The 25,580-nt window shown below is 49.2% G+C and overlaps 7 protein-coding genes across 7 annotated transcripts; 5 read left to right on the plus strand and 2 right to left on the minus strand.

Moving 5' to 3' along the window:
- The first annotated feature begins 2,178 nt into the window (after positions 1 to 2,178).
- Positions 2,179 to 3,667, plus strand: BDV38DRAFT_196994 (GPI anchored serine-threonine rich protein). Its single transcript, XM_032052377.1, has one exon. The coding sequence runs from the start codon at positions 2,732 to 2,734 to the stop codon at positions 3,509 to 3,511; it is 780 nt and encodes a 259-aa protein (XP_031909086.1). The 5' UTR covers positions 2,179 to 2,731; the 3' UTR covers positions 3,512 to 3,667.
- A 1,506-nt stretch (positions 3,668 to 5,173) lies between these two features.
- BDV38DRAFT_274694 (uncharacterized protein) lies at positions 5,174 to 7,864 on the minus strand (the record flags this gene model as incomplete). Its single annotated transcript, XM_032057885.1, has 5 exons — positions 5,174 to 5,776; positions 5,836 to 6,161; positions 6,214 to 6,322; positions 6,382 to 7,543; positions 7,605 to 7,864. 5 exons carry the CDS (start codon positions 7,862 to 7,864, stop codon positions 5,174 to 5,176), a joined length of 2,460 nt encoding a protein of 819 aa, XP_031909087.1.
- Positions 7,865 to 10,414: 2,550 nt separating this feature from the next.
- Positions 10,415 to 11,912, plus strand: BDV38DRAFT_196927 (5'/3'-nucleotidase SurE). Its single transcript, XM_032052375.1, has 3 exons — positions 10,415 to 10,566; positions 10,741 to 11,576; positions 11,641 to 11,912. The coding sequence occupies exons 1-3, from the start codon at positions 10,555 to 10,557 to the stop codon at positions 11,708 to 11,710; spliced, it is 918 nt and encodes a 305-aa protein (XP_031909088.1). The 5' UTR covers positions 10,415 to 10,554; the 3' UTR covers positions 11,711 to 11,912.
- On the minus strand, positions 11,791 to 14,032 carry BDV38DRAFT_196933 (DUF5427 domain-containing protein MTC1). The gene is made up of 3 exons (XM_032052376.1): positions 13,930 to 14,032; positions 13,147 to 13,857; positions 11,791 to 13,091 (listed from the first exon to the last, which is right to left on the minus strand). Exons 2-3 carry the CDS (start codon positions 13,706 to 13,708, stop codon positions 12,115 to 12,117), a joined length of 1,539 nt encoding a protein of 512 aa, XP_031909089.1. The 5' UTR covers positions 13,709 to 13,857; positions 13,930 to 14,032; the 3' UTR covers positions 11,791 to 12,114.
- A 1,089-nt stretch (positions 14,033 to 15,121) lies between these two features.
- On the plus strand, positions 15,122 to 16,022 carry BDV38DRAFT_197046 (carboxymuconolactone decarboxylase family protein). The gene is made up of 2 exons (XM_032052378.1): positions 15,122 to 15,252; positions 15,313 to 16,022. The coding sequence occupies exon 2, from the start codon at positions 15,384 to 15,386 to the stop codon at positions 15,939 to 15,941; it is 558 nt and encodes a 185-aa protein (XP_031909090.1). The 5' UTR covers positions 15,122 to 15,252; positions 15,313 to 15,383; the 3' UTR covers positions 15,942 to 16,022.
- Positions 16,023 to 17,944: 1,922 nt separating this feature from the next.
- Positions 17,945 to 21,013, plus strand: BDV38DRAFT_296506 (uncharacterized protein). The gene has a single exon (XM_032062941.1). It carries the CDS (start codon positions 18,324 to 18,326, stop codon positions 20,571 to 20,573), a length of 2,250 nt encoding a protein of 749 aa, XP_031909091.1. The 5' UTR covers positions 17,945 to 18,323; the 3' UTR covers positions 20,574 to 21,013.
- Positions 21,014 to 22,551: 1,538 nt separating this feature from the next.
- On the plus strand, positions 22,552 to 25,580 carry BDV38DRAFT_259832 (uncharacterized protein). The gene is made up of 3 exons (XM_032055861.1): positions 22,552 to 24,045; positions 24,095 to 24,372; positions 24,444 to 25,580. The coding sequence occupies exons 1-3, from the start codon at positions 22,991 to 22,993 to the stop codon at positions 25,376 to 25,378; spliced, it is 2,268 nt and encodes a 755-aa protein (XP_031909092.1). The 5' UTR covers positions 22,552 to 22,990; the 3' UTR covers positions 25,379 to 25,580.

The raw sequence follows: 25,580 nt of genomic DNA on the forward strand, positions 1-25,580 counted from the left end.
CGCATCTAGACCTTATCAAAACGAGAAACTACCAATCAGCACTCTAATTGCCGAGGAGGGAACTGGGGAAGCGATTTGGTAAGGTTGCATTGTCCGTCTCGAAAGCACAAATGCCATCTTCAGTAGTTCAGTGTGCTTTCGGATGGACTGGTCCCAGTTTTGACCGCTATTTCCATAGGGAAAAAGCGCAAGTACCTTTTTCGGTATAAGGCCGTGCACTAAACATCATAGTTAACCCACCAAAGATTCACCACCAAATACACCAGCCATGGATTTTACATTCAAGCTAAAGATAGCTGACGGGCAGTGCAAGTCAGACAATGGATAAATCCGACTCGAGCAACCAGCCATAAAGGCGATGCTTGGCTCTCGTACCACCGCCCTGTTCATGTTAATTTTAGCCCCAGCGAACTCCACCTCGGCTGAACCATGGGTTAGGCAGAACTAGTCAGTAGATAGGCAACATGCGCTCAGCAATCAGCATCCGAGACACCTGCACTAGTCTCCGACGCCACTGCAGTCTATGGCACATGGCTAGTAGTGACACTGTAGCACTTTGCAGCGACAACGGACATCTTCCAGCCTTTCGGATTGGACCGACCTGAGTCACAGGATCCAGTGCCTAGCTTGGCCACGGAGTCTGGGTTGCGGCGATTTTACATCGGAGATTTTCTTTCCTTCTTCTTTCCAATGAGCTGGCTTTGTACCTGACATGGTTGGTCATTGAGCCGTTGGGTAATTTCCCACGGAGGGCACCGTAATTAAAGCTACAATCAGACTGTCAGCCCGTTGGGAAGATTTTAGTGGCCGATGAACGGTCAGTCGGCTCCACCGACCAAGTCAGGAACAAGAAATGAGCGACAAAGCCAACGAACATCCCTCCCGAGAAAAGACACGGGATGACTTCATAAGTTTTATCTCAAGTTGCGATCTTCTCGGTTTGCGGGGATCCATTATGATTATCAGTATTGGCTTATCGCAAGGATCAGGATCAGAGTCAGGGGTCCTTTTCAGTCCAAACAAAAGGTTTGTGAGACGAATTGTCCAGCGACCGTGTGGTGAAGTCGTGACAGCGTCTGCATTGTGTGGGAGTGGGGGTCAATAACACAGTAAAATTATCCACTGTTCATTATTATTGTTATTACCTTTTTTTTTTTTTTTCCTTCTTTCTCTCCCCTCTTGAAAGTGGACACGAGATACCTACTTAGTTTGATTACTCCGATAATTAAAATTAAAAATCTCATTCTCTGGCGGCTAAAAGATGACCGACACAGCCTTGTGGCGCCCATCTCATCTCATCTGACGTCTGGAATAGAGAGAGAACGATTCCTGTGAAGCATACGAAGGAAGTGGAAATGAATAGATCCGAAAAAAGAAAACAGAAATGGATACCGAGTAGAACTCGAGGGTGAACACGATTCCATCGTGTTTGAACGTGTGTGTGTGAGAGAGAATGAGAAGTGGAAGTTCGGACATTTTCCGGAAGTTAGAATGCGCCAGGGATGAAGGCAAGGGTGTGTATGTACATGGTACTCCCTGTATGTATGTACGCGGTATGTAGTTTGTATGTACTCCGTACTCTGTACTCCTGTACGGCAGAGGCTGAAGTCATCCATTGGCCCCATTGTTGGGTGCCTGAAAGCCAAGAATTAATCACGCCCCCGCGTTGTTTTTTATTTTATTTTTTTTAACCCTTTTCCTTTTCCTCTGCCGATCAGAATTATGCAGATTCATGCCTCAACAAAACCAGCCTCCACAAATCTTTCTCTGGCAGCTTGACATGCCACATTCCTGATTTTGTATTAAACAAGGAAAAGTAAAAAAAAAATTATACGAGATACGGCACCAACGCCTCCCCATGCAATGTGACTTGCCAGGGTACAACAACGAGGGCTGTGATATACATACTTCATAAGCTCGGCACCGTTAGTCCTTAGTCTTTGATACTAACGACCCTAAACAAAATGGCCAAAGATCCACAAGACGAGGGGGTCTACAATTTTGGCCCCTCATTCATGCCCTTTCGTCAAGTCTCCTATTGTTAGTGCTTCCTAATTGCTGGACACTGAACCTATCATCCGCCAATCATGAGGATAAGGGAACCTCCCAGAGTTCAGGCCTGTTCACAAAGTTCTTGTTAGTTTCTCCAAGATCTTGTTGAACTAGCATTTGCCATTCACTAAAATTTGCGACAACCCAGTCACAGTGGCCCCTCAGTCCGGTGAGGGTAACATCCTCCATTTCTCTCAGGAGCCTGAACATCCGGAGGATGGCGAGGTTAGCGTCCAGCATTCCACCATTTAGGATGTCTCAACGAATGCCAGGCACGCGCCCCTCAGGATTGGACAGAGAGACTTGTACTCCATCTTGATTTCATTTCTTATGGCCCCACTGTTGCTGAAATGAGCCGCAAGAAAAGACATTGTTCCCCTTCCCAAGGGGTCAGTGACAAGGCCACCCTAAGGCTTAGCTGCTGTGACACTCCTCTGGAATCCTTTTTTATTCCCCCTCTCCCCTCCTCTCGTCCTTTCTCTCTCTTCTTCTTTTCCTTCCTTCAGTGTTGTCGTTCTTTTCGCACACCAGTCATTCTTTTGTCTCAGACACTACATCCCACTCCAGTCATTCCTTGATACACAGCTTCACAGCTTTCCAGCTCTCGCACACCACCTCGAGATCATCTCTATTTTTTTTTCGCGTCGATATCTGACCAATTAAAATAAAGAAAGCAAAAATGCGTTTCTCCATCTTCGGTGCTCTCACTGCCCTTGCGGCTCTGGCTACTGCCCACACCGACCCGGATTACAACCAGGGTCCTACTGGCAACCCCATCTACACTCCCGGTCTGAACGAGGCCGTGCCCGTTGGCAAGCCCTACGCCATCACCTGGGGCCCTACCACCGAGGGTACCGTCTCTCTGGTCCTTCTCCGTGGCGAGAGCACCAACATGCAGACTCTCGAGACTATTGCCGAGCAGATCCCCAACACCGGCAAGTTCGAATGGACTCCCAGCACCACCCTTGAGGCCGATGTCACCCACTACGGTCTCCTCCTGGTCGTCGAGGGAACTGGCCAGTACCAGTACTCCACCCAGTTCGGTATCTCCAACCCTAACGGCGCTTCTTCTTCTTCTTCCTCCGCTGCTCCTGAGGTTCCCACCTCGAGCGCTGCCAACCCCGGTGCTTCTTCTTCTGCCACCTCTTACGTGACTTACGAGATCACCACTACTATCTGCCCCGAGACCGAGACCGCTCCCGCCACTGCCGCTCCTACTGCTTCGACCAGCGCTCCTGTCATCCCCCCTCACTCCTGGGGCACTGGCGGTGTTAGCGTCCCTGTCGTCTCCCCCACCAACACCCCCTACCTCCCCACCACTCTGCGCAGCTCCTCTGCTCCCTCTGGCACTGCCTCTGGCACCACCCCTGCTGTCCCTGTGTTCACCGGCGCTGCTGACCGCAACGCCATCAGCTTCGGTGCTGCCGCTGCTGGTCTTCTTGCTGTCCTCGCTTTCTAAGCGCCTGGCGATCCGAGTCAACCGGTCCCAGTCATATTGTACAGAAGAATTCCCATCATCTTTTATTCTCCGAAGGCCCGCCTTCTAGCAGATAGTAATATCAGCTCTTCGTGACACCTCAACCTAGGGGTGTTTTCTCAGACCATAAAACACACGCCCCACTACTCGAGTCGATCGCTCGGCTCACTTGATACCTTCTCTTCATGTAATGAACTTCTCATGTATTCTTTAAATGGACATGATTTAGCAATCTCTTTTTTTCTAATGCCATATGATTTCGACACTTTCGGTCTTCTGTAGTCATACCCTTGATTATACACGACCAAGTAAAGTATAGTAGATAAACATATATCTATCTTCAAAAAGAGCTATAATAATCCCCTGGATAATCCCATACAACAAACATCCCCACTCCCACACCAACCCCAAAAAGAAAAGTAAATCCCCCTCACGTGACAGATAAAGTTCCCGATAAGGATTTTCCAACCCCATCATCTCCAAGCCTTAAAAAAAAAAACCACAAAAACAACCCCAAACCAAAACCACTCTCCCCCAAGTGCTGCAGGCAGTACATTTTTACAATCCAGACCATAATCGTCACCAAGAATATATATATATATATATATTCTAAGCAAAAGAAAAAAAAACAATGGTGCAAGGCTCCCTGAAAAAGAAGGCCGCCACGGGCCCAAAACGGTACGCTTACATTCTACACTACCATCTTTAAACCTTGCAGCAGGTGGCAATCTGGGATGGGTTTGGGGGTGATCTATATATTATTGCGCAGAGGCTGATTTGGTTTCCTTTCTGGTTGAAATATAGACCCCGTGCTCTCGGCCCAAAGCCAGGTCCGAGACAGATCGCTCCGAAGAAGCAGTCGTTGATTAAGCAGCAGAAGATGACTAAGGTTTGTTTTCTTTTTCGTTCTTTTTCTTTTTTGTGTGCTATTTGTTTGGATGATGGGGGGGGGGGGTGTATGAGGGCAAGATTTGCTGACAGGGTCTTTCTTTTTTCTTTCTTTTCTAGAAACTTACGGCTGGGTTGATTTCCAAGACGGAGCGGAATCTTGCGCAGAAGGCGGGACATTTGGAGTTGCTTGCTGGGGGGAAGAAGGATAAGAAGAAAGAGAATGGGAATAAGGGTGGGAAATAAATGTTGGGAATATGGTGTGGTGGATAGATTCTTTCACACAATTTTCTGGGCATGTTTTTCTTTTCTTGGACAAATAGAGATGGGTGTTGGGAGATTTGGGTACGACGATGGTTGGCTGGGGATTTGTTCGATAGTATACTATAGCGATACGAGTAATGATATTATAGATACCCTGTTGAACTGTGGTTGAACCCTGTGAAGCATGTAGAAGAAGAGTATGTCTATCTGCTATATATTTCATGAGAAAGCAAGTATGTACTATCTGTAGGCACATACATACACGAGTTCTATAACAATCGTAGCCCAAGATAAAATCACCGAATCATCGTAAATCATAAAACTGAGACGACGACGGGAAAGGAAATTAAACAAAAGAAAAAGGAAAAGAAGATATGTTAATCGAATAAAGAAGACGCTGTAAAGGGTATCTCAAATCTTGTTTCCGTTCCAATCCACCACTGATTTCGCCTTTTATAGTTTTTCTTTTTTTTTTTTTCTTAATCGCACCTTCTAATGTGCGATCTTGGAGGTCCCATTCGGGGCACCGGCCTGTTCGACCAGCTCCTTGCCCCTGTCGATCCAGTTCTGGAATCCTTCATCGGTAGGGTCTACTGGGAAGTCATCCCAGACCGCATTCTCCGTGTCGGCGTACGTAGACCACACCCCCTTGGGAACATCGGCAGCGCACCAGGAAGGAAGCTTAGCCAACACACAGGTGTAATAAACATAAAGAATCCTACAGAGCAGGTCGACCCGATCCACATAGTGTTGCTTGCTCGGGTCGGGATCTTGACCACCGTCTCCAAGGCGCTTCCACCAGGAAACTCGCCAACGGAGTGTGAGGAGAATATTTCCTAGCTCGTTCAAGAAACGCAAGTGCGTCTCCTGAGAGATTTGCTTCCATTTGATGTTGTAGAAGTCTCGTTCCAACTTTCGGAATCCTTCAACCTCCAGCATCCGGCACACAATGCGGGAAAGCTGCGCCGCTAGGAGAATCTCACGTCGGTCGTCCGCATTATGAATATCCATTGGCCTTTCCTGGGCTCCTTGGTGGAGAGGAACAAAACTATAGCTCGCACGACTGGGCATGTTGTTCCAACGTGAGAGTAAGGTCTGAAGTTCAAGAGCGTCAGTGGTCTTATTCACCGGATAAAGGTGGTTGTGGCACTCACATAGAAATTGTTCATTGGGTCACAGTCTTTGACACAGGTCAGCCAGTTCTTCGACTTATCTTTCGACTCGACTATCCGTCGGTCAATAAACTCGAGGAAATTCGACCGAGAGTTGCCATTGTAATCGCTCAAGCTCCTCAAGAATTTGTAAGTTTCTCCCAGGTCCAGAACATATAGAGAACCCCAGGCTTGGCTGGCGCGGATGTTGAATCGTCCTTGCCGTTCACCGAGGAAAGATATGAGATCGTTTAAGTCGAACTCTACCGGAATATCCATCCGAACACGACCTGTCCTATCCAATGTAGGATGGTTAACGGCTCGTTGAGCTAGGTAAATTAGCATATGACCAGATTGAGAACAAATCAAGTGTTTACATACAGACATAGTTGCAGGTTCCATACTCCACGATGTTTGCAAAACAAGCCCGTGCGCATGGTTGCTCGTGGAGCGTAGGACGACAAGCATCGCATGGAGCGTTTCCGTCACACTTTTCCCATCTCATCAGTACCCATTATGGATGGAAAGAGTGATCTCAGGGAAGCATACCTTTCGCTTGTTTAGACGACATTGCACGCAGGTGTCCTTGTTCTTCCTTCGCAGTCCAGCATTTGCCCGACCGACCATGGTCAGAGGTCCTTTACGACGCGCCCCACGTGGCGGGGATACGAAGTCCGCTGAAGCGATGGATCCGCCCTGGCCATCCTCTTGTACAATCTGCAGGGGCTTGGGCTGACCAAGGTCCAAAGAATGGTTCGAGCTGCGCTGTTTACGTTTCCGAACGGTCGCAACAGACTGCAGTGCGAGCGCCTGTGGCCGAGCGGTCGACCGCTGTGCTGCCGACGACGATGCCCGAGATCGTGACGGGACCGAAACAAAGAATGAGTCGGATGGCGTCTCGCTCACCATAAAAGCCGTCGCGCTCTGGACGGGCTGCGCCCTCTCAGGCTCATCCTTCTGAGCGCCCTTCCAAGGGCCTTCTTCGTCCAGCTGTCGCTCAGCAAATGCCGGGACATCATCACTCGTCGCAGAGTAGGAGCATTCGTATACACCAGCAGAAAAGTCGCCGGACACCGACGAGCTCTCCGATTTGTACTGGAACCCATCTTGTCCCGGGTTTTCTTCTTTGAAAAATCCCGGTCCCTGTGGAATAGTTGACAGTGAGGCAGGTGAAGTCATGTTCGAAGGAAGTTGAGACTCCAGACTGTCGAGCCAGCGCGATTCGAGGGACCTCAACGGGGTCTGAAAATCGCGGACCGGGTTCATTTCCTTGTTTGGCAGTTCCGATCCCAACGGAATCGAAGCTGAGGTTGTTTGATTCGCCATGCTCTCGGGGGAAGGGTTAGTAGACGGCTCCGTCCAAACGTCCGGAGCATTGAAGGTGAAGGGCTGGGGCATGTTCTGAAACGCCAAAAAGTGCTCGGATGAAATTTCAGACAGCCCATGCCCCTGTGGGAGCTCCCCAACATCATCGACAATGACGGTGTTCGTCGAGGCGGTAGGTTCTTTGCTGTAGGGATAGAGGAGCGGCGGTGCTTCCATGGGGATTCCGGCGGTCATGGCGTTGAACAGTTGATAATGTGGCCATGACTCATCCAGCTGGAAGTTATCGTCGGCCGAGGATGGCAAGGTTCTCGGACTGACGGTGCCACTGACGGTACCCTCGATCGGTCCATCGTGGATACTAAATTTCTCCGGGGAGGTCGTCTTGCTATCGAGGGCAAACCCCATCAGCTTGATGCAGGGAGTGAAAAGGTCAGAGGGAACCGCACCTGCTCTCACCACTGTGGAAACCACAGGATTGATCTAAATAGGCGGCATTGGAATGGTTTTTGGCCAGAGACCCATGGAGGGAATTCAACTCCACGATATCAGCATCGTCCTGGGTCGAGTCTTGGCTGTTGTCCCACTCTAGCGGTTGCTCGTATGGCGGATGTTCCCACGGTGATATCGAAAAGGTAGCGTCGGTTTGCCAATTATCCAGAATTTTGGGGTCAATGCCCGCAGCCGTACCAGTACTCCCGCAGTCCATACAGGGGAATGGGAGTCGGGAGGGGGATGGGAAGGGAGAGAGATGGTTGACTCTCGAGGGAGCTGACAAGGCCTTGGCGCGTATGTTGTTGGGGATACGTCGTGTTTCAGGGACGGAGGCTCTCACAACAACTAAGAGCACCGACCGCGACGCAGAATTCTTAAATAGCGGACAATACCACTTCTTTCGGAGGACGGCAAGAAGGCGACAGAGGTGAGATGATGAAAAGATGATGGTGTGACTTGGAAGGTAGAAATTCGAATGCGCTGACTTGGTTCCCCACCAAAGATTTTGCGGCGATCGGCCTTCCGGTGCTAAAACTGATAAGTTCAGTTCAGGTTCCGCACAGACCAAAGACTGATTGTGTGCTTTCACCACGTTTCACTTTGGGTGGTTGATTCCAGGGAATGCAGTGGGGGGGGAAAGAAGGAAGAGGGGGGGGAAAAAGGAGGTTTCTTTTTTTATTTTCACTTCAGATGGAAATAACTTCCTGCGAACGTTTATAAAGGATAAATGTCTTAGTTCTCACTCTTACTCTCACGAGGAGGGGGGAGGGAAAGATCATCAACAGGTACACAGATTCAGTGAAATTGATTCCTGCGTGGTGATCGACCAGCGATGCTGAAATGATTTCCTGTACTCCGTCCTACACAGTACTAGTCAGACCGGCTAGTCAGTAGGTTGACTGCACCTCCATTCATTACGGAGGGTTTTGGATTTTTTTTTAATTTAGGTTTATTTTATTTTATTTAACTTTTTCTTTTATTTTTTATTTTTTTTTGAAATTTTCTGTACCACCGCTGCATCCGACTGATCCGCACTCTATTGCTGGTTGGTTGATTTTGATAGCGAGGTCAAAGACTAGTAAAATGCATTGAGTAGGGACCTTAAAAGATGACAAGACTGGGATTACGCGACAGAATCATCTCATAGAAAACGAGGAATGGTGGAACGGGGCGTTCGGCGCATTGCCCCATGTGCCCTTGGTTGACTATTCTGACTCGCGAATCCCCAACCCTGACCCGCTATGGAAAATGCAAACAAAAAAAAAAAGAGGAAAAAAAAAAAAGGGAATCAAGAACCGATTATCATTATTTAAACAACACTAAATCCAATCTGCAATCAGTCAATCATGAACAGGGATCATACTCTTCTAGAAGGGGGACCCTTTCTGGTTTGCTCTTGGGATGGGTCCACCGTGAGGACTTCGTAGTGTTGGTGATCATGATCCTCTTTCCACTGGATCCGAAGTCGCCTCACAATGCGCCAAACAAAGAGAAGGAAAAGACAAAAAAAGCACGGATTGTACCGTTCACACGGCCATAAGTCCTTATGCGGAGGAGTAATCATAAACGACTAGTAAGGTCCACGTTAGGTAACCTTCCATATCGCCCAAGGAGATACAGGTAGTACTAGAGATATATCGAAGTATTCCTGCTGTTGATATATTTTAATATCTCAGCTCTCTTTGCCCAAAGGGAATATTATGCGGAGGCTCATTGAACTCATTCACTAACTGGGAAACCTCGGACTTCGAATGCGCAGTGTCTCCCGATATTTCTCCTGAAGTGAAGCCTGGATCCTCACTCGGTGGATATGAATTATTAAAGTAACGTCGCTTCCAAAGGTCTCAAGGCGCTAGACCTATCCAGGAAGACATTGCACGAGCCGCCCTGAAGCCCTTAACAGGCGGCAATATGAATTCATGCATACACCCCCTTAACAGCCAAATATAAGTGTCCTGGGACAGGGAGTTCAACTTGTTGGCCCAAATCATATCTTATCTTTGATGGCTGCATCCCGAGAATGTACCGCAATTGGCCATACCGAGATATTCAAACCAAGTCAGATCGGACTAGTGATGTGAGACAAGATCTCAATAAGAACACAACACTCGGCGGACAAATCCTATAAGTTAGTACACAAGAGTGTGTCCCTTCTGGGTCGAGTACTACATATCGGTCTCGCATTATGTCTCATATATACACCGTCGAGTATCTTGACAATATTGCCTTCTGAAACAAAGGACGACATGCCGGAGTATATAAACATCACCCAACTCGGCGTTCTCTCACGTCACCTGATGGCTCTCCTGAGACAGAGTCTTCCGATGAAGACCATCTGACCATTCGAGAATTTCCATTGCCGCGGCTCTGATTAGTTTCCCAGCTGCTCACTAACCGTTATTTGCGGACGGTGACATTGTCGTTCTCCACGAGTGCGATGGCTCTTCACCGCAGCCTCTTTTTGGGATACCCGTTGTCTGGTTATGTATCCCTGTGTACGGTAATATTTCCATATTTATCTCGTTACTCCTCTTCTCACTGGGGGTACGGTTTCAGTCATGACCAATATACAATACCACATTCCGAGATGGGACCCCCCGCAGCTCCAACATCTTCACCGTGACCACTTTGGAGACTACTTTCCCCGGTATGTCTTCGGTAGTAGTCGGGGTATGCAGTAATGAAAAATGGCACGCCAGGCTCAATTTTTACCCAGCAGAGTCTGCCCTATAAATACTATGCGGATGCCAAACTCGGGCCTGGAAGAAGAAGCAGATCTAAAGCAATTCAAAAGATTGTAGTTCCCAAAAAAGAAAGGCCCCGACGGAATCCCGATTTCATCACCACTTGATTTTCCCACGTCCGCCAAGCCCTATAGATCGACAGACCGGAACTACCTTCAACATGCATATCTTGGTATGGAACTTCTAACCTTGTCGCCTTTCCCTCAATGGTTCACCCCCCCCCGTGTCACAAGACCATTACGGACAAATCATTTAAAAAAAAATGAATTCAATGCAACCAACCCAAACCGGAGAAGCAATAGGACAAGAACTAACCAGAACCCCCCGCGGATTTGCAAGAAAATAGGTGGTGAACGATGATGGACCGCCCTCGAAGCGTCTTTCGCCCTACATTCGCCCATTCGTCAACGCCCTCCAAGACGCAGGTCACCTCGTCTCCGTAGCCATCCCCGCCGCCTCCCGATCCTGGATCGGCAAAGCCCACCTGATAGAAGCCTCCCTGAAGGCAACCTACGTACCCCCCTCTGCCTTCCGGGACGACGGAACATGGGATGAGACCTTCGACTCCGCAGAGACCGAGACCCAGCCCGAATGGGTGGTCATCCGAAATGGCACCCCGGCCAGCTGCGTCCAATTGGGCCTGTTCAACCTCTTCCAAGATCGTCCCCCCGTCGATCTAGTCATCTCCGGCCCGAACCATGGTCGCAATGCCTCGACCGTGTACAATCTCTCATCCGGAACGGTCGGTGGCGCCCTCGAGGCGGCCACCTGCAGCAAGCGCGCCATCGCTATCTCCTTTGGAAGTAAAGATCCGCAGCCGGATGACATCATCAGCGCCGCGGCGCGACATGCCGTGAAGGTTGTCAATTACCTGTCCAAGCATTGGCATGCGGATGTTGAGTTGTATAATCTGAACGTGCCGATGCGGGTGGACGTGGAGAGCAGACCTGTGCGCTGGACGGAGGCCTTGCCCTACTACTGGCCGCGCGGTTGTATGTATGGCGAAGTGACCGCGGATAAGAAGGTGAATGGACACACTGGGCCCGCCGTCAACGGGACGAGTAGGTCGCATCTCAAGGAGATAGATTTCACCTGGGCTGCGGAGTTATCGGAGATGAAGAAGACCCTGCAGTCGAGTCGGGCGGGCACGGATGCGCATACGGTGTTGAACGGTGACACCAGGTATGACACTGCCAGCGAAAACTCTCTTGAGTGTGAACTTTGGATCGGAGCTGACTTGTCTTAGCGTCACGGCTCTTCGTGCCAATTTCTGGCATGTCCCTGATCTGGAGGGGCCGATTAATCTTGATGATTGAGATGAAAACTTGAACAACATGAGATGATGAGATAACTAGATACCCGCGAAGACTCTCTTTCGGCTTATAGCGCTAGAGTCTTCACTGTTGGATTCAATCATTGCATTGGGGAGAACATACGGCTGTCGCATATATGCTTTTGTTGCATCGCTGGATGATTTTTTTTTTATTTTATATATAATATGGACCAAGGATTTCGGTCGAGGATTATGTACGCCTTACGAGGCGATAAATGTATTTGCAAATAGCTCTGTGGTGGCATGACTGTATTATGGAAACGCAGACAAGCAACGCAGAAGAACAAGGAGAAAAACGGCATTAGAGTATCATCTGATCATGGTCTTTAAGAATAAGAGTCGCAAGTAGAACAACTGAAAAAGAGACAGCCATGGAACGAAACAACCTTAGAGCGCCCGCGCCACCTCTCCTGCACCGCTCTCCACGACTGAAGCCTGCTCAGCACGCATCTTACCCTTTGCAGCCCCGGCCTCACCAACACCCATTCTCCGGGCCACATAGCGTTGCGCCACAACACCAATAGCTAAAGTGAGCGCTTCTTCGATCCATTCCGCAGCCCATTCACGAGGGTCGACGCCGCCACTTTCGATAATCTCAGCAATGTCTTCCGAAACAGGGGCTCGGTGCCACATGTCATCGGCTGCAGTGTCTTCGGTGGCTGGGACAGCTGCATCGAGCCAGTGGATCCATTTCTGTGGAACAGCCTGGGAGATCGTGTGGAAGGCGATGCCGTGAATGGGGTCATGGAGGTAGAGAGCGAAGGTCACCTCCTCTTCCGTCGCGCTGGGAACATCAACTACGCCCGGCGGGGTCGGTTTGTCAGTGGTTGGACCAGCCTGGAACTGCTCGGTGGAGGAGGTTTGGCTAATAGCCTGGATGGCGAGGAAGATATCGCTGCTCCGGACAGGATTGGATTCGCTCAGAACCTGGCTAGCTTGTTTCGCAGCTTCTTCGACTCCACCCTTTGCAGAGAAGAACTCCGTGGCGTAAGACTCCGCGCTTGCACGAGCGAGCTTGCTAGCCTCTACAGAGCCACGCACGGCCGAGATATTGCGAGGGGTTCCAGGCATAACTGTGCGCCACCACGGGCCATCGCGCCAGCCAGGGGTAGACTGGCTACCCGTTATATCCAACCCCCGCTTTGGCGCAGATTCTTGACCACGTTGAATCACAAGAAGGTCCCCACCTTCAACCTGGGACATCACGCGAGCGAAGACAGCGTAAACAAGAGGATCAATGGCGGGGTAGCCCGAGATGTCGTGAGTGATGTGGATTTGAAGGCGTTCATGGGACGAAATTGGGGGCGCAAGAGTGTGGATAAGATTGGTAAACGTAGGGATTGCCATGCTTCGAAGCTCACCACCTTGATAACATTCGTTAGTCAGAAATTGTGCGAGCTGCATGTGGACGGCACATACCGAAGTCTTTCAGTGCGCCAACATTTCCTTTCACTTGCTGAGCCCATTTCTGGGCTTCTTCATTCTGTTGAATTTCTTTCACGGCCGCTTCGGCCTGCTTCATTGCAGCACTGGCGGTCGCAGTTGCAGTTGCGAAAAGGCCTCCCCACCATCCACCACCACCACCCGAGGCGGACTCTTTAACTGCTGGTTTCTCGATCTTGGGTGGCTGCACAACCGAATCATTGTTCACAGCAAATGAAACCCGGGCACTCTCCGTGGACTTACGGGGTACAGATTTCTCCTCACTAGAACGTCCAGTTGAGGGTGTAGCTGCAGCAGGTTTAGGGGATTTGACAGACGGCCTGGGCTCATTTGTTGATAGACGTGGGGTACCGGGCCCACTGCTCGGACGCTGGGAGGCTAGGTTATCAAGTTCGGCAAGAATGTCGTCTTCGGTTTGCGCTGTGGTAGCTGTGGTAGCTGGCTTGGAGGTAGGCTGGTCCGCGGTCGAGTCGACCCCTAGGTCGTCAAATTGAGCGAGAAGCTCATCGCTAGTTGGTTTCGCGGACTTCGGAGGCATCGTGTGAGGCTAATACTCGTTCTCACCACGAGTGAGTGTTTACCATCAGTTGAGAACTGAAGAGCGGAGACAGTATGGAGTTGGACTAAATTATCTAGCCTATGCTCCCTGAGGGAATTCAGTGTTTTGGGCGGTGGAGACCGGATGACCTGTGCCAAGAAGCGTTAGCGTCCACTGTAAATCAGTTACTACTACTAGTAGTAGTAGACTCGGTTGCATACTAGGAAATGCATATCATAATATGTCTTCCTGTAGAGCATGCAATTTCTGGCTGGATTGTTTACCTCTGTTTATTTACGCTTCATAGCGTCTTCATATTGGTCGCTGGTGACTGGTTCTGGCCAAGTTTCTTCAAGAATATTTCATCATGGTAACTCCGCCGCATGATGGCATCGCCGCTGGCCAAGTACATACCTCGGTTGCAGTGGTCAGTATGATGAGGATGAGACCTACAGACCATATGGAGCCTGACTGCATTGGAGTACAATATTGCGGGTAGTCAAATTGCATATAGCTCTGATATCACACTAGCAAGACAGCTGAATCGCACACCTTGATAGTCCTTTTAGTAGTAGGCTCAACCACTTACGAGTTCGAACGCTCCATCTTCCATACTGTCCGGCAAAACAGAAAAAAACCAACATTTCTTTGGACATATATCAAAGTAGACCTCATTTAAAGTTAAAGTATTCGCTATAGTGATATGATCTAGTCTGGGGAACCAAGAACAAGCAAATGTCCTAGGTCTTACATTCATAACTGCCTCGATGGTTTTCCCTGTAACTGAAAAATTTGTGAAGTCGTATTTATCTGGGCCTAACAAATTACTCTGTCATGAATCTTGAATCTACATGACTCGGATGGGAAGAACACCGAGCTTCACTAGTAGAGAGTATGCTACTATAGGAACGATAGACTCGTTTCGAGCAATTAGAGATTGACTGACACAAGGAAGATAACTATAATCAAGGAGTATATCAGACTGCCATTAAAACTAGCATTGCTCTATATCAACCCTTAATTGTCATTACTATTGACAGTACTCATAGAAGCTATTCCTCGCTGTACAGTATTAGCATGTAATTCTTTTGTCCAGACGTTTGTTAGTATACATATTGGTGGATATATCTTTGCGCTTCGCTTAAATTAGAGGATCATCTTCAGTTATGAGCTGACAATAGATCCAGTAGACACGGACCCCCTTTGCTAGACATTAAGGTGTTACAAAGCTGTTCGCTTAGTTTGTTACAAGTAAGTTTATTCATGACGGGATCACGTAAAAGAGTTGTATTTGACAGTTTTTGATAACCGAAGGAACGGTCTGCGGGGAGACCTTATAGTTCAACCCGCGGCTTCGGATTCGATCCCGCATACTTTTCCGCGACTCGTGGGGCACGACAAGACGATGAATGACTCGGCATAAATAGTGGTATCTTCCCACCTATCTAAGCCTGATGGTACAATTGATGACCTTTTTCTATTTCCTGAACATAATTCCTGTATAGTATCTCGGTTAAGGGCAGCATTTCTATTCATTAAAGGAGGTTAGTCTACCGATTACCGGATCAATTTATCTAGTACTCACTTTTCAATAATTCAACAAGACAATCACCATCCGCTTTACTATCCTTTAGTAGCCTGAAAAAATTATAACTACTAAGCGAAACTATTCGACATGCGTATTCCATATGTCCCTAACCCACCCCCTACTACCACTCCCGAAGAGGCAGAAATCCTCAATCGGGTGCAAACTCGACGCGGTGAAAAGGGCTTAATACCTCTGGATCTTGCCCTTCTGCACTCATTTCCAGTTGCCGATGGGTGGAATTCGTTCATCGGGGCTATCCGAACCCGCACTAGCCTCTCCCAAGCTATTCGTGAACTTATCATCTGCCGCATCGCTGTGGTCAACGGAGCTTGGTTCGAATGGGATCAGCACTCGCCCTTGCTCTTGGAAGGTGGATGCAGTGCGGAAGCGGTGGAGGTCGTTCGTGATGCTCAGGCTGACATCCTCCAGAAAATGCAGGAGAAGGTGCTAAGTCCCGAGGAGGCTGCGGTGTTGAAGTATACAGACGCCATGACAAAAACTGTTACTGTACCCGAGGAAGTGTTTCAAGAATTGAAGAGACACTTCAATGATCGAGAGGTTGTGGAGATCACTGCCACTGCGGCAGCTTACAACTGTGTTAGTCGGTTTCTGGTTGCACTGGATGTTGGAGAGAAAAACCATTAAAGGGACATAATGTATGATACATATAAGAATACAGTCACGACGCAGCTAGACGCTCCATGTTCTTATGAGTAATTTCTATTGCCCGTCTCTGGTTTTCGTATATAGATTGCAAATTTTAACATCAACCACTACGTAGCATCTCTTCCAATAAATCGGTATGATTTATACATGTCTATCTGGTTGAATACGTTATATCTTATGTTAAGGAGTAGAGGTTGGTGGACCCGACTGACTTATGTCGTGGTAACCGAATGCAGATATGATGTCAAGGTTCGGTATCATAGATTACAGAACCGAATAAAATTACAGCCTCCCGCCATCCATTGAGAAACATTGCAGGGCAGAGAATAATTGGCAGGGTCTGTGAAACATTCATTGATACCCAGGGAGCTACTAATTGGTAGCCTCCAATGATATTATCTTTATTCTTTGTGAGACCCATGTTCCTTAGAATCAGCTGGAAGATACTCAGCAAATACATAGAATGATTATCAGTGGTTGGTTTTCTCGTGTCAGAGAGACGGCCAAGGCACATAGTACATACGTACTCGGAGTCAGTGCTGTACTTTCAAAGGAAATGCCAGATTGGGACTTGTGCCCGTACATTGGAATACAGACAGGTAACAAAACTACTAGTACACGGTGGCTCGGATTGGTTGAACAGTACTATGTAATGCGGCTAGGCGGAAGATCTGTCCGGAGGCGATTTTTTTCCGGGAGGCCCATCATAATCGACTTGCCCACGGTGGGTCCCGGCCAGGTAAAATAAGGTAAGAAATATGGCACTACCGTACTGGAGTAAAATAGGGCCTTTAGACTTAACCATGCCCGTCGATGCTTTGACCAGGTCAGGTTAGGTAGGTAATTAATCCGCGTACCTCTCATACCGTATGGTACCAATAGTAAATTCACTACCTTACCTCCTATTGTATACAGAGAAGAGGTTTGTTGCTGTCGGGCTGTTAGTAGGGTCATTTTTTTTCATCTGCCATCTTTCACTACAACACAACGCGACATCTCTTCCTCTCCTCCTCCTCGAATCCTCTATCCTCTCCCACTGTTATCCTTTGTCTTTCTTCTCGATACCCCCCTCTGTGCGCGTCAAGTTCTCTTGTCTCTTCCCACTTCTCTTCTTCTATCTGTCTGCCAACCTTTCGTCAGACGTTCATACTTCCTCTACTACTACATGACAACAACTACTCCATCTTGGTCCTGTACAACGTCCTTTCGCCCAGGAACGTCTACTCCAAACAGCTCGCTCCACTGTCTGTTACTTCGGTCCCTGCTTCATCACTAATTCTTTGCGCTTTCTGCCCTACTGTACCCATCGTTTTTCTTCTCTTTCACGAGTGTAATTGGAAGCAAAACTTGCTTATTTCGCTCAAGATTTTACCACTTCGACAGCCTCGTACTGCATGTTACCAGCGGAGGATTTCTCTAAAGGTTTCCAATTTTTCCTTTCTACTACGAGTTTACTTGTGCTCAGTTTCGCTTGGAGAGCCTTTGGTTATTTCGGGTTCGCCCGTGGTTCAGAGCATAGTCTTTTTTTTCCCCCCATTTTCTTTTTCTGCATACCCGCCCGAATTCCTTACCGCGACAAAGTTCTACTTTGCGGACATCTAAATTTACTACACTGCTCTCGAAGTCGCCAATTTGTCCTTCATCATCAACTCTACCCGTTATCATTTTTGGCATCCTTCTTGTTCTGTCTTGAGCGTGGTTGGGACTATACCGAGTCTCCTCTGCCTACCGGCTCGGCGTTCGACTTTTCCCTTTCAAGAAGGCAAGACTACGACTTCAATTTACTACTACTATCCCTGGCAGCCGTTCGCGACCAACCCGCAGGCTTGCGAGCTACTGTAGACCCAAACAACTTCTTCGCCGTCAACTTGTCATCCAACACCACACGCAATCCCCACACCCTTGATTATTTTTTGTCCGTATTTTCTACATACGGCTTCTTTACTTCTTCAGTTCGAAAGGTATGTTACATTCCGCGTATCTGGCCGGCGCTACTCTTGTAGTCTGGCTACCAAGTACCTACTTCAAACCGTTGTTCAGTTTTTACCACTATGATTTCTCCTGTTGATAGGTCACGTTTCTTTTAGCGGCTGGCCAGTCTGTTTTTTACCTACCACACGTGGTTTTCTTTTCCCTCTTTGACTAATTGCACATGCTGCCCTCTGTTGTTTAAGATTGCGCTGCACGTACTCCGGGTGTCTTGGCACCGGAAGCGAACTTTTCAACCCAAGTTCTACTAACACGGTCTCCTAAAGAGTGAAAACTACATCAACTCTCATCGTTGATACCGATTTTACGTCTTGTTTCTTTTGATATCCTACTTGGAATCGAAGTTTCCAAGTCATTTTTCTTTTCTTAGCCATGGCTCCTGTCGCCCAAAGCGACATTGACATGGACAGCCATACTTCGGACATGGCCAGCCACGACTCGCAGCTGCGCCGACAATTCTCCGAGCCACTCCATACTCATTCTACATCTACTCACTCGCCATCCCCTTCACCCATGACCACTCCCAGAGCTAAGTGCGCATGGTGTGGGAAATTCTTCGAGTCCTCGGATGACGATCCGTATTCTCAAAATGAGGCTCTCGAAGAACACATTGCCACAATGCACCCGCACATTGCCAAGTTCTCTTTGTATGATGGCGTCGCCGATGAAGAGAAAGAAGAGGCATATGACGTCGATGAACAGCCTGAGGATGGCACTGTACCTACAGCCCCAGTGTCTGAAGCAGATGAGGCCCCAGAGACCGAAGAAGATGGTCTAATGGAAGCCGCTGATGATGATGATGATGACGGTGTTCATGAAGGTGCTGAAGCCCTGGAAGGTTACGATAACGAAAATGACCAGAACGACCTTGATGGCCCTGAAGCTGAAGGTGATGGAGAAGGTCATGAAGGCGAGTCAGATCTTGCTCTTTTCAATCAACTTCACGAGTTTTCTCGCCAAGAGGACTCGGTGTCCTTAGACAAACGTATTCATAACCTTTGGAACCTCCATGAAATCAGCAAATTCTCCGGAGGTTTTGACGAGACGTCGGCCAACATCCGTGGGACCTGGATGAAGGTCTTCGATGACCCCAAACGTGTCAAGAAACGTGATACATCTGAAATGCTCGTGCGCCCAGAACCTTACAAAAATTCAAAGAGTTCCAGAGGAGAATTCCTTGAGATCTCGCCTCTGGAAGATTTCTTGGTCCAACTCCGTGATCCTGAACTGCGCTCAAGCGATGAACTCTATGCTATAACCGAAAACATTGCCAGTGTCCTGAAGGTATGGCAAGACGAGTACTTGGCCATCGAAAAGCTCTGCAAACATGCAACCCGGCAAAATGTAAAGCCAACCAGCGACCCACGGAAGCTCGATAGACCCGAGGTCTATGAGGACAAGAAAGAGGCAATGCTCTACGGTTACAAGCATGAAACAAAAGAAGATAAAGTTCGCAACCAGAACCCCTTCGTCCAAGGTGGTTTCAAGCCTACGCCGGCTCAATTCAGAAAGATGACTGCCAAAGCTGGCCCAAACAATCCTAACCCTGACGGCTGGCCAACAATTATGAAATTCGGCGTTGAGCATGTTCCCAAATTCCAGAACCCTCCGCGAGAAGAGTTCGTCGGTAAGGCAACTCGCAAGCGCAAGGCTGCAGAGTTGGAAGCGGCCAACAAAGCCAATGAGACCGACGAGGCACTAAACGGGACACCGGCACCCATGGAGGAAGAGTCATTTGTCAAGCGGCGCACTCGCACCCGTCGTGCTGGGGAGCTGGATACTCAACCCGCAGGCTCTCCGGCCCCCTCACGAGGCTCAGTTCGTGGCCGGGGCCGGGGCCGCGGGCGGGGAGCTGCGCGAGGAATGTCTCGTGCGGGCTCTGAGGCTCCACAGCCCGTGGCGCCAGTGGCGCCAGCTCGGTCAGTTGGACGTGGCCACGGCCGTGAGGTTGCAGCGTCCGCTGGGCCGTTACAATCACGTCCTGCAACGGCTCAGTTGGCGCCAATCGAACCGGCGCCCAGCGGAGATTCAGCAACTGCGACTCCCCCCAGCACTCAGGCAGGCGTTGCCCAGGATGAATTACTCGACCCAGCTGAGAAGGCTCGCCGCGAAAAGATCGCCAACTCCAAGAATCCAAAGCGGACAGAGGCCATGCTCAACCACTGGGCTCGGTTCAACCGGGAGGGCCGGACCCGTAACCCGAAACGATCCAAAGCCCAGATTGAGGCTGATCGGGCGGCTGAAGCTGCCAGAAAGGCAGCCGAGCCTCCAAAGACCGTAGGTAAAAAGAAGAAATCGGACAGCCCAGTTTTTGGGGGGGCCACGAGAGCCGACGCAGGTCTTGCTCCAGCACCAACAATGCCTGGGCCGGGTTCGCTGGCGCCCGGCCCTCCTGGTCCACACCCCCAGCTGGCACCAATGCCTCCAGCACGGGGCTCAATGGCGCCGTATGCACCCATCGATCCCCGGGCTGTAGCGCCCTTCCCTCCAGCCCCCCATGGCCCTCACGGTCTCCAGCCGCCGCCGCCCCAACCCTATCACACCCCATACCCCGAGCTTTACTTCCCGTATGGAGCGGCAGCTGCTGGACTACCTCCCCCAGGTCACACACGGCCTGCATGAGGTTGCCTGCCTTCTCTCTTCTTTTAACCTATTTCTACATTTGTACAGTTTTGAATAATTTCCTTTTTGGATGGAGAGATATGGGCAATGTACACTTTGGATTTCTGTCAATATGTATTACCACCCCATGACTCGAGCATCAGGCTTTAGCTTCTGAGCAACCATGTCTTAATTTTACTGCTTTTGTTTCGCGGGTTGCATTGTCTTTTTGCTTAGCGTGTTGGGCGAGCAATCGGCGCAGGGAATTGGCTTGAGTTCTTTTTTGTATAATTTTGCGATATTGGCTCGTTGTCGCCAGACAGCATTCGCCGGGTGACGGGTGGTACTTGTACGCTTACTTGTTTTTATTTGGAGGAAAACTCGGTACTATTCCTGGATGATATGGGATCAATGTCAATGGAGAAGGAGAAGAAACTGAATGGGGTTCATGTTGCTATGGGATTCCAGATGTTCGGAATATCAAAATAAGAAAAAGTTGCAATTCGATCTAATTAACCCCCGTACCCCAATTCTTGCGAGTCCTCGCACACCAACCTCACGGTCCCGCGTAGACTTAATATAACAAACTAGCCCAAGATCAATCAATAAGAAACCGTTTCGCAGGCAATGTGTGGGATCCTTGCCGAAATGGATTGGCCAGCAAAGGATGCCTGCAGGGGCCTTACCTTGCAGGTAGTACTTAGTAGTCGTAGTCGTAGTCCAGGTGCTGCGGAGGTAAATTGGAGTACGTCCAGGGCGGAAGTCGAAGGGGAAAAAAAGGTACGTGTTAGTACTAACTGTCCAACTTTCCGACTGATTATTACCCGACATAGGATGCCGGTCTATCTGGAGGCATTGAGACACCAGGATATTAAGTATAGTCAGAACGCTAGTCTGAGAGGAGGCAATGATGGTAAAGACTCGATAGGAACCTAATGATAGGGACCTTCCCCATCTGGCATAGAGTGGGAATGGATCATGGAGAATTTACTTTGGTTCTAGTTCGGAAGTCGCCCACCTAACCTAATATCGTAGATGGTGAAACTTGGACTCGACCTGGTCGTTCGCTACGTAGGCAACATCATCAATGCCGGGGGGGTGGGAAACCAATGGAGGGGGTTTAGTAAGTACTAGTAGTTAACTTAGGTTAAGACTACTAGTAGTAGTACAGGGATCTCATCCAATGCAACAGGGTCGATCATCATTACAGACAATATGGTCGGTTGGGTTAGGGATCGATTGGGGAATTTCCGTCATACCAGGGCCGACATCCGACAAAATTCCAGGTGGAGGATCTTAAAAATTACCCAACGCAGTAATGGATATACAGGGCTGTCAATGCCAAGACTGGTGCTGGTGATTGGTCAGGGTCTGTAGTGTTGCGGAGACTCGATCGCCGTGATTCGCCAGGTTTTAGTCTGCGATCACGCTTCCGTGATCGTCTTTCGTTTGGGAATTTTTTTTAGGTCCATATATCTGATTTTCCCACTTTCGTGGACCTTCCCCATTATCATCGTACGGAGGACTAGGAGTAGGAGGAGTGCTTCATATATTCCGCGCTCTTATTAATTTGATTCCGCCGGTGGAGTATACCTCTGTTTGACTTTTTCTTTTCTTTCTTTTTTTTAATTTTTTTTTTACCTTCTTCTCTTTTCTCTTTTGTAGGGTCTGATCATGGGGAACGGAGGACAATGTGCAGAGAACAGAGATATCGCCATTACATAGAATGTAAACTAAGCAATTGCTGCAACGGTGTCTTGTCTACTAGTTTCTTCTTTCCACGTACTGCATAAAACGGCCCCAGTTTTAAAATAAAACCGTTAATGTTCTTATTTATCTTCTCGTGTGTGTGACCCAGCGGAAACTTTAATAGAAAAAAAAAAGATTTCGATCCCACTTAGTGGCTAAAAGATCACATGATTGGGGCTTGTTCAAGGCCCACTACGACTTCGCGTGCCATCCATGTCAACACTGAATCCTTCTTTAGCATGGGTGACGACTTCTGCAGTGCAAGGGATCGGTACCACTGGGAACCCCAATTGGAAGCTTCCCGGCGTGTCTGTACGGCTTGGATGCACGAGCGGGTGAGAAAACGTGTTGGATTTAGTCGTTCTGCAGCTTACTCGGCGTTCCCCTTTTTGGGGTGCGGAAATACAACTCCTAAGCCGTTAGATGGAGCCACTGCTCCATCGCGTGGTTTGGACCGTGACGGCCAGGTTGCCGCTATCATCGCTTCTCCAATAACCCTGACTGCCCCATCGTCATGTACTATCCCTGGTCATATTGAAGAGATGGGGTTTTATAACGTTAGCAGCTTCAGCGGTTTCTGTCAGTTATCGTCGCCGAGTTTCTCAGATCCTTCGCTGCGCTTCCATCAATAACACTTCGGGAAATCCCTTCTCTACGCTAGCTCACGAATCAGCAAAAGCCGGCAGACCATGTCGGCTACTCCCTCAACGCCTGGTGAACCGGGTATACTCCAACAACAACAGGCCCCCACCCAGCAATTAAACCGATCCTGTGAATCTTGTCGAGGTCTGAAGGTCCGCTGCCTTCCTGACCCCAAATCTCCTAATCAGTGTCAGCGATGTGCGAAGGCCAAGAGAACTTGCGTATTCGTGGCACCCCAACGAAGACGACCACGTAAGCGAACCGATTCGCGGGTGGCTCAGTTGGAGAGGGAGATGCGACAGATGCGTTCCCTTCTCAAGGACCGCTTCCGGATCGATGAAGAAAGTAGCTCGGAAAGCTCTGGTAGCGAAGTCGAGGACTCAGAGGAACCTGACTTCGGGGCTGATCCCCAAGAAACCTTATCCACTGTACCGGATGCCCCGAGCAGTGCCTCGGGATCCTTCAGAAACATGGAGTTCTCGCCCCGCGTTCCAGCATCTTCTTCGTACCCAAACACCCTGAACAGTGGTTCTGATGCATTCGCGTCTGCCACGCCTATCCCGCCCTGTTATGGCCTTGAAGAACCCTCATGCGGCGACATTATCGACCGGGGGTTACTCTCGCTAGAATTTGCCAATGAGTTGGTGTCCTTTTATATCACAGAGCTAACCGCTTTTGCCCCCATGGTTTTGCTCCCGTCGAATACCACAGCCTCACAACTGCGTCGCTCGAAGCCCATGCTTTTTCTCTCCGTGATTGCCGCCGCTGCGATTGCTGTAGATGATAGTTTGGCTGTCGTGCTCAACCGCGAATTGGTCCGACTCTACGCAGAACGGTTTTTCATTAATGGGGATAAGTCGTTCGAGTTGGTTCAGGCGTTGCTCCTGATGATCGTCTTTTACTACCCACCAGAATCTCCGTTGAAACTGCAAAATTATCAGTATACCCATATCGCCGCCACTATGGCCCTGGAGATCGGGTTGGCCTCAAAACGTAAGGTACCGAATAATGCAAGTCGCAAAGCGAGCAAGCGTGGTGCGTATGATGAACACATGGCGGAACAGGCCAGAGCAATTCTGGGGTGTTATCATTTGGCTTCCAAGTAAGGACGAGGAACACATGCGTAGAGGGCAGCTGCTAACATGACACAGCGTTGCCATGAAAACGCGCCGGCCCAACTTGCTTCTCTTCAACGACTGGATGCACGAATGTGTAAAACATCTGGAGCGCTCACCCAATATGATAGATCGACACATGGCTACCTGGTTCGAATTGCAGAAGATCGTTGACCAAGCTATGGCTTCCTTCGGTCTTGATGATACCAGCTCAACGACCCCGCTGACAGAATCGCGAGTCCAGGTCATACTGAGGTGGTTCGACAACCAAATGCAGAATTGGAAAAAGAACGTTTCTGCGGACATGCTCACCGGTAATTTTCCTCGGGATCTCGAAGATCGGAATAGTAGCGCGGTAAAGGCTGACCATCTTTTTCCTTGTTAGTGACTATGACTTTCGAATACCATTTCACCAACCTCGCTATTTACGAGCTCGGCGTCGGCGAAGGTTATCGAGACCCCGATGCGATCAAGCAACAATATTATGCACTCCCAGCACCGGAAGATGGCAACCTGCCGTCAAAAACCCCTCTGAGTGCTATTCGCGTAGACATCACAATCAAATGGATGAATGCAGCTCAAGAGATGCTCGACTTCTTCCTAAGTTGTGACACGGACCTGATGCGGAAACTTCCCAATCTCATTTACACACGAGTCGGTGTAGCAGTCATGTCCCTCCTGAAGGTTTACTTCTCGGTCAAGTCTGGAGGCCTGGGCGAATTCGTGAGCCCTCAGTCCATCAACATTGAGATGTACTTAGAGGCCATGACGCGAAGGCTAACCGAGGCAAGCGGAAATATGAAGTATAAGGTCCCAAGCCGGTGGCTATATATTGTCGGGGTGAAGGCTCGAAATTGGTACGATCGGTTTCAGCAGCGACAGATGCAGACTGAAATCGGCCTCGCTCCACCGCCGAGTGGGAGTCCACAGCGCTCTGCGAGCCCGGCACCTATGCAAGCTGCACAGTTCAGCTCGGCCGATTCATCGCAACCGGTAGGAACCCTTGCAATGAATGCCGAAGTGCCACAGATCGCAGTTATGCATCCTATGGATGGGGTTTATGGAGCATCAGCGGCCACAAACTCGATCTGGCCGCCTGATCAAGCTAATCAGCAAGTTTTTCTCATGAATCAATATGCCGGCTACCAATCGCCTGCGATACCAGCCCAGTACCCATACGGGGAATTTTCACAGCAAGGTGTTGCGATGAACCCCGCGCATCAAAGTCAGCCACATGTTCCTCCTCGAACAGGAATGGAGCTTGATGGCTGGCTTCCCGATGGAAGTATCTGCGGGATGCCCCCGTTGCCGGGGATGTAGACGGGTCCAAATTCAGTTAAGATGATTTGGAAGGAGTTGGTTTGGTGTACATTTTTTTTTCCCAGGAAGGCGCCATGGGGTTTTTCCGAGTGCCCAAGCGTTCAGTGTTCATAGTTGCTTCTCTCTGCATATCGTGGAATAGGTCATTCCGGACAATGACCAGCACCGCTGAAAGAGGGCTGGCTCCAAGATTAGATAGAAA

The sequence above is a fragment of the Aspergillus pseudotamarii genome (assembly GCF_009193445.1).
Source record: "Aspergillus pseudotamarii strain CBS 117625 unplaced genomic scaffold BDV38scaffold_73, whole genome shotgun sequence".
NCBI lineage: Eukaryota > Fungi > Ascomycota > Eurotiomycetes > Eurotiales > Aspergillaceae > Aspergillus > Aspergillus pseudotamarii.